Source organism: Diabrotica virgifera, chromosome 1 (genome assembly GCF_917563875.1).
Source record: "Diabrotica virgifera virgifera chromosome 1, PGI_DIABVI_V3a".
In the NCBI taxonomy this organism is placed as follows: Eukaryota; Metazoa; Arthropoda; class Insecta; order Coleoptera; family Chrysomelidae; genus Diabrotica; species Diabrotica virgifera.
In genome coordinates this window covers 300,015,486-300,023,843 of record NC_065443.1, presented here as the reverse complement: position 1 = coordinate 300,023,843, position 8,358 = coordinate 300,015,486, and the positions used below count along the sequence as shown (strand labels likewise).

Sequence of the window (8,358 nt, the reverse complement as noted above, 5' to 3'; positions counted from 1 at the left end):
TTTGTTGTTTATTTGGGTTTATATGACTGCGGACACTAAATCCATTCGCCAAAAAAGCAAATTAAATATATCCTCTAGATTAAAAATACAAAATTATAGGTAGGTACCCACTAGTTTGATCGTTTGAATTTGATGCAGCGCAGGACAATAGTGGCACAACTAGGAACAAGCTAGGGCGATAGATATATCGTCTTTTCACGTCTGAATCAGAAACTCGCATTAGGTTTCTGGAATAGTTAGTTGTTTGGAATAGGTTGAGTTTCAACCTATTACCGAAAAATGCTATTCTGTACCATCTCTAATTAGGATTTTTAGTGTGAACGAATTATTATTAATCCCTTAAAATATTGACTACAAAATTAGTTTATTTAAAAAACAACTGAAGGGTATCTTAAAATAAGTTTGTTGTAATTTATTATTCTCAGATGTTTGCTAGTTTAAACATTTACTGTTTTTAAAGCGTAGCTTTCTTAATGTATTTTGATGCAGTTAATAAATAAATAAATAATGTACAAATTATGTTTAATAATAGTTTTGAAGTTTCATTCGGTCAACAAATTATTGAATGTTAAAAAGGGTTCCACATCAATAAAAATGAATGTTGTGCGTTTTATTTGACACAAAGCTGGTGTGCGTTGAAAATTTTTTTGATGTGGACTGTGCGCCGCAAGGATTTATGCAAAAATATTTTCGTGACGAACAACGCACGCTATCGGACGTCTGGCGGTTTTTCAGTCGACTTCAAAGAAATTTTCGCCGCACAACGATGTTAGTGTGGACTTAATTATGCATTTGCCGCTAAGTGGATTCGGCGGTACAACACACAAAATAAATATTTACGTCGTAAAAATACTTAGCAGATTTAAATTTGTGCCGCAAATATTTTTTCTGTATTTTAAAATACAACACTCACACACAAATTTTTATTGATGTGGATCCGGATTTACAGAAATGATTGAAATTTAAAAGATGGATAACTAATATATGTATATTGGTGATTTGATAAACTATATAAATTATAAAAAGATACCTAAATTCAATGTCCTTAATTACAAATTATGCTAATATTTACATAGGTCGGTATATTCTACAAAATATTTTTCCTATGCTAAATAGTTTAAATTTCAAAATTACTGAGTATGTATTGTTATGGTCATTGTGGAACATTATATCATTGTTATGGTCATTGTAGAACCTTGCACTACTGTCTTTGATATGATTATATTGAATGCGTTGTGGCATGCCTTAAAAGACAAGGAGGCTGATTATTATACATATAAAATACATATACAGCTTTCTCAAACCTAATTATTGTGTCATTGAGTACACATCAGCTATCTTGCGTTTTATTAACCTTTAGTGTGATCATTACATTTCTTTATTTTTACATTCCTTTTCCTTTGGAGTCAAATATTTATATTATAGTCAGTGTGATTTTTAGATGATTTCCATGAGGACAAAGTGAAAATTTTGGAGGTAATAACTGAACATTCATCCCACGAAGGAAATTATACGAATCCACATGCTGAAGGAAAAACATTAAATAAAAATAGGAAAGATGTGACTGGAAAAAGGCATTACAAATGTGAAATTTGTTTTAAGCAATTTAGTCAAGCAGGTAATTTGAAAGTACATTTGAGAGTGCACACTGGGGAGAAACCTTACAAGTGTGAAATTTGTTTCAAGCAATTTTCTCAGAAAAACCATTTGGAAAGTCATTTGCGGTTGCACACTGGTGAAAAACCTTACAAGTGTGAAATTTGTTTAAAGCAATATAAGGATACATGTAGTTTAAAAACACATTTAATAGTGCACACTGGGGAAACACCTCACAAGTGTGAAATCTGTTTTAGGACGTTTACTGTACTAAGTAATTTGAAAAAACATTTGAGAGTACACACTGGTGAAAAACCTTACAAGTGTAAAATTTGTTTTAAGCAATTTATTCAGGAGAGTAATTTGAAAATACATTTGAGAGTGCACACTGGGGAAAAACCTCATAAGTGTGAAATTTGCTTAAAGAACTTCACGTCTACAAGTTATTTGAAAATACATGCGAGAGTGCACACTGGAGAAAAACCTTATAAAGTGTGAGATTTGTTTCAATCAATTTTCTCAGAAATGCCAATTGGAAAGTCATAGAAGAGTGCACACTGAAGAAAAACCTTAGAAGTGCGAAGTTTGTTTTAGAAAGTTTAGAGAACGATGTCATTTGAAAACTCACTTGATGATGCACACTGGAGAAAAACCTCCAGAAGTGTGAAAGTTTTAAGCATTTTATTACAACAGGTCACGTAAAAAGACATTTGATATTGCACACTGGGAAAAAAAACTTAAAAGTGTAAAAATTAGTTTTTGCCTGATTTCTCAAATAAATATTTTGAAACATCATTTAAGGACACACAGTGGAGAAAAAAAACTCAATCATCATAAAACTTAATTAATATCTTTCATACAACCCTTGGTACAAAGACAACAGGTACGACATTGCGCATGCGACTATCAGCTGATCGCCTTCTGTCGACGTCACAATGAGAGAAGCAGCTGTTGGAATAAATATCTTTAGATTAGGAGTTTAATCGATTGTTTGGCTTTTGGTGAGATTTAAGTCTATTAGTAGGATTTTTAGTGTGAAGGAATTATTATTATCGCCTTAATCTATTGACTCCAAAATTAGTTTATTAAAAAAACAACTGAAGGGTTTCTTAAAATAGGTTTGTTGTAATTTATTATTCTGAGATGTTTGATAGTTTTATTTTTTTAAGCGTAGTTTTCTTTTAAACTTTTGTAAATGTATGCCGTTAATAAATAAATAATGTACAAATTTTGTATAATAATAGTTTCATTCGGTTAACAAATAATTATTATTGAATTTTACAGAAATGATTGAAATTTAAAGATGGATAACTAATATGTGTGTGTAGGTATATTGGTGATTTGATGTACTATATAAATTATAAAAGGATAAATCCAATGCCCTTAATTACAAATTACGCTATTATTTATGTCGGTCTATAACTACTCAATATTTTTCCTATGCTAAGTAGTTCAAATTTCAAAATTACTGAATATTGTTATGGTCATTGTGGAACCTGCACTACTGTCTTACGTCACAATATTGTTGGTTTCTTTGTGTTGATATGATTATATTGAATACATCGAGGTATGTCGTAAAAGACAAGGAGGCTGATTATTATACATATAAAAGACAGACACAGTTTTCTTAAAACTAATAATTATTGTGTTTTTGAGTACACATCAGCTGTCTTACATTTTATTAACCTTTAATGTGATCATTACATTTCTTTATTTTTACATTCATTTTCGTTTGGAGTCAAATATTTATATTATAGTCAGTGTGATTTTTAGATGATCTCCATGAGGACAAAGTGGAAATTTTGGAGGCAATAACTGAACATTCATCCCACGAAGGAAATTATACGAATCCACATGCTGAAGGAAAAGCATTAAATAAAAATAGGAAAGATGTGACTGGAAAAAGGCATTACAAATGTGAAATTTGTTTTAAGCAATTTAGTCAAGCAGGTCATTTGAAAGTACATTTGAGAGTGCACACTGGAGAAAGACCTTACAAGTGTGAAATTTGTTTTAAGAATTTTTTTAGAAAAGAAGATTTGAAAGTTCATTTAAGGCTGCACACTGGTGAGAGACCCTACAAATGTGAAATTTGTTTTAAGCCGTTTACTACACCAAGTAATTTGAAAAAACATTTGAAAGTGCACACTGGAGAAAAACTTCACAAGTGCAAATTTTGTTTTAAGCTATTTAGTCTAACAAGTACTTTGAAATCACATTTGAGAGTACACACTGGCGAAAAACCTTATAAGTGTGAAATTTGTTTTAAGCAATTTATTCAAGCAAGTAACTTGAAAAGACATTTGAGAGTACACACTGGGCAAGAACTTCATAAGTGTGAAATTTGTTCTAAGCAATTTATTCAAGTAGGTAATTTGAGAACACATTTGAGAGTGCACACTGGAGAGAAACCTTACAAGTGTAAGATTTGTTTTAATCAATTTTCTCATAAAGGCCATTTGAAAAGTCATATGATAGTACACATTGAAGAAAAACCTCATAAGTGTGAAATTTGTTTGAAGCAATTTACCGAAAAAGGTAGTTTAAAAAGACATTTGAGAGTGCACACTGGGGAAAAACTTTACCAGTGTGAAATTTGTTTGAAGCAATTTAGTCAACATGGAGATTTAAAAAGGCATTCAAGAATACACACTGGGGAAAAACCTTATAAGTGTGAAATTTGTTTTAAGCAGTTTACTACAGCATGTCATGTAAAAAAACATTTGATAGTGCACACTGGGAAAAAACTTAAAGTGTAAGAATTAGTTTTTGTCGGTTTTCTCAAATAAATATTTTGAAACATCATTTTTAAGGGGGGAGTATGGTTTGAAATCAACATATCAAGCACATTTTTATGAATTTTTTTTCGAAGCTATGTTAGAATTATTTTATTTTTAAATTAAATAAACAGATTAAGTACAATTAAAAGAATATTTAAAAAAAAATCAATCCAAAATATTGAAAAATAAGCCATTGGTGACAAATTTTGACAGGCAGCCCAAAAAAATGGATTTTGCGGTGGACATCAGAACTCGTCACTGGATCATAAGAAACAAATAATTTAAAAATATTTAATTAGCTTATGGGTTTCACGAGGTAACAACGTCGAGTTTTTTTATTTTTAATGATTTTTAAATTTTTGGTATCACTCAGAAGACAAAAATACGAAATTTTTGCTAAAAATTTTGTGAAAATCAACAGATTTATTTTTGTTGAACAAAAAATAAGCATACAACGAAAACTATCTCGACGTTGTTACCTCATGAAATGTCTAAAGAAAATCTACGCAAAATTTCAGGTAGATCGGTCTAGTAGTTTTTCAGTTACAATGTCCACCGCATTTGACAAAGCAGTTTTGAGAAAAATGCGTTTAAAGTTTTGACAACTGCATCTTCATGTGTGCATATGAGAGTGCACACTGGAGAAAAACCCCATAAGTGTGAAATTTGTTTTAAGCAGTTAACTATACAGCAAGTCATGTAAAAAGACATTTGATAGTGCACACTGGGAAAAAACGTACAAGTGTAAAAATTAGTTTTTAACGGTTTTCTCAAATAAATATTTTGAAACATCATTTTAGGGACGTACAGTGGAAAAAAAACATTCATTCATATCAATTTCATTGTTCAAAGAAAGAGCACACATAGAACTAGATTCTATAGTCTAGCCGCTGAAAAGATGGAATGATCACGTGAACGGCGCGCACTCTTAAATCCTTTCCCCATGTCACCACTTTTCCCACGTTTACACCGCTCAACAAAAACGAATTTTAAGCACTCGCCTAACAAAAGTCACCAGCGGAAGTGCAAAAGACACATAAGGACGGTGTAAACCGTTCTTAGAAGGTCTGGCTTCGAACGATCGGTCAATGCTTGCATTGAATGATCACGCGACCTTGGATTCCATCTTTTAAACGGCTCGAGTATAGTTAATGGACAATATGTATATTTTTGAAATATGATTTATCCAATCGTAAATGCCTCGAGAAAGATTGTAGTAATGCGTGGGATTTTTTTTGTGGAACTTTTGGCTTTGGTGAGAACCAGTTAGCTTTAAAATTGTTAGAAATAGATATTTCGACGGTTAAACTGCAAAACCTTTTAAGTCGATTTTTGGTCCTTTATTACTTTTATACTTTGTTGGTTTATACTTTTACATATCTTTTAAACTACGAAAGCTTGTAAGTCAATATTTAAATTTAATGGTACTAGCGACATCTACAAAAACCTTATAAGTAAGATTTTAACCCTCGTAAGGCGGTGCTTAGATTCTTACGTAAACAACGGTGCGGGGTGCATTTGCACCCCATCTGTATATCTATTTTTTTTATATGTGAACATCGGGGAAATTAATTTGAAAGATAATTAGGACTTATTTATTATAGTACGAAACATAATTTTACAAAAAAAGTACTCATTTCTTCTTTAAAAAAATTAATATCGTCGCAAGACAAACACATGAAATTTTTCACAGAATGAGCAACACAAAGTTTTTACACACAATACAGTTATGCCGGGACTTTCGGTCTTTTTTCTCTGACATTAGTAACACCGACCTTGTCCCGCAGATCTGTTATCTTCAGGGGGAACATCAGAAACGTCCAATTCAGGATACGAAATTTTCATCATTTGCACCCAAAAGTCATTTTTTTGAAAAAAGCACGTAAACGCAAAGAGGTTTAAATGCTGAAATGGGTGGAATACGTTTAGAATTGAATTTAATACGAATAAAAAAATGGACAAAAATCAAAAAAATTTATTAAAAAAGATAGGTGAGAAAAACGAGGTCTGGGGTGCAGCAGCACCCCGTACCGACCTACGAGGGTTAAGTTACAAAACCTCGTATGTTGCATTTTTATGAGACAAAACCTCTTAAGTTTAATGATATTTTAAGTAACAAAACCTCGGTAAGTCGCTCTTTGACAAAAAAAACAGTATTACTAAAATTTACTTCATGGTAATGGAATCGTTACCTAAAAAGAACCCTACACACACAAGACGAATAAATTGAGTCTTATATACAGGGTGTAACAAAAATACAGGTCATAAATTAAATCACATATTCTGGGACCAAAAATAGTTCGAATGAATCTAACTTACCTTAGTTCAAATATGCACATAAAAAAAGTTACAGCCCTTTGAAATTACAAAATGAAAATCGATTTTTTTCAATATATCGAAAACTATTAGAGATTTTTTATTGAAAATGGACATGTGGCATTCTTATGGCAGGAATATCTTACAAAAAAATTATAGTGAAATTTGTTCACCCCATAAAATTTTTATGGGGGTTTTGTTCCCTTAAACCCCCCAAACTTTTGTGTACGTTCCAATTAAAATATTATTGTGGTACCATTGGTTGAATTTAATGTTTTTAAAACTTTTTTGGCTCTTAGTATTTTTTCGATAAGGCAGTTTTTATCGAGTTGCGGCTTCTTTTTTAATATGTTTACATAAAAATTTTATGGGGGTTTTGTTCTTTTAAACCTCCCAAATGTTTTTGTACGTTCTAATTAAACTATTACTGCGATACCATTAGTTAAACACAGTGTTTTTAAAACTTTTTTGCGTCTTTGTATTTTTTTGATAAGGCACCTTTTATCGAGATATGGCTTCTTTTTTAATATGGTTCAAAATATACCTAAAAATGTAAATCATAAATAAATTTTCATATTATTACCAAGTCTCCATAATCGTACGTATTTCTCATGATCATCTTTCAGTGCGTCACAGTTTTTCGATTTCTTTCTAACGCATTAAATTGTATGTGACAGAAAAAAAGGCACGTCGGTGATTACATTTCGTCGGTGACATTTTTATAACATTTATTCTAGTTATTTTAGTTGTCGATAGATGGCGCCATAATAAAAAAATAAATTTTTTTAATTAGATAATAATATTAAAAATATAATCTGTATAATTTATAAGACTATACAAATCAAAGAAAATACCATTTTATAAATGCAAGAAACACATTTGATTGGTTTTTATTCCAAATTGAAAATAAAATGTGACAACTGTCAGATTTAACTAAAATGTCATGTTAGAATAAATGTCATAAATGTGTATTATCACGGACTTACCCTTTTTCCTATCATTTGTTACGCACTGAAAAATGATCATGAAAAGGACAATACTTAACCATATACAGTGCGTCCATAAAGTAACGCATAAATTCGTTATTTAGTAAACCGGCGACTTTAAGAAAAAATCCCGAAATAGGTCAATTTTTATTTTTAAATTACAATTTTTTGGCATATACATCATACTAGTGACGTCATCCATCTGGGCGTGATGACGTAATCGATAATTTTTTTAAATGGGAATAAGGGTCATGTGATAGCTCATTTGAACGAGTATTCAATTATCTATCCAATAATATAAACACTAACATAATTATGTATACAGGGTGTTCAAAAAACAGTTTTTTAATTAAAATAAGTGAGACAAAAAGAAGAATATTATATGTACTTTATTTAATTCAAAATACATTTTACTACTATCAGTAAACAGAAAAAAAATTTTATTTGACAAAGAAACATTGATTTTCGTTTAAACGAAATGTTCAAACTGCCAAGAGACAGGTGGGTGGCAGCTTTAACATTGAATTTAAGCGAAAAACAATATTTATTTGTCAAACAAACATTTTTTCCTGTCTTCTGACAACAGTAAAACGTATTTTGAATTAAATAAATTACATACATTCTTCTTTTTGTCTCAATTATTTTAATTAAAAAAATGTTTTTTTGAACACCTTGTATAA

General features: G+C 30.7%; 1 protein-coding gene across 1 annotated transcript in view; it reads left to right on the top strand.

Moving 5' to 3' along the window:
- Nucleotides 1-6,623, top strand: part of LOC126878526 (zinc finger protein 678-like) — an 8,415-nt gene extending 1,792 nt beyond the window's left edge. Inside the window, exons 2-3 of the mRNA XM_050641282.1 lie at nucleotides 1,442-1,618; nucleotides 3,547-6,623. Coding sequence (XP_050497239.1) covers nucleotides 1,442-1,618; nucleotides 3,547-4,355 — 986 coding nt within the window. The 3' untranslated portion in view covers nucleotides 4,356-6,623. The remainder of the gene's footprint in view (nucleotides 1-1,441; nucleotides 1,619-3,546) is intronic.
- Nucleotides 6,624-8,358: the final 1,735 nt, after the last annotated feature.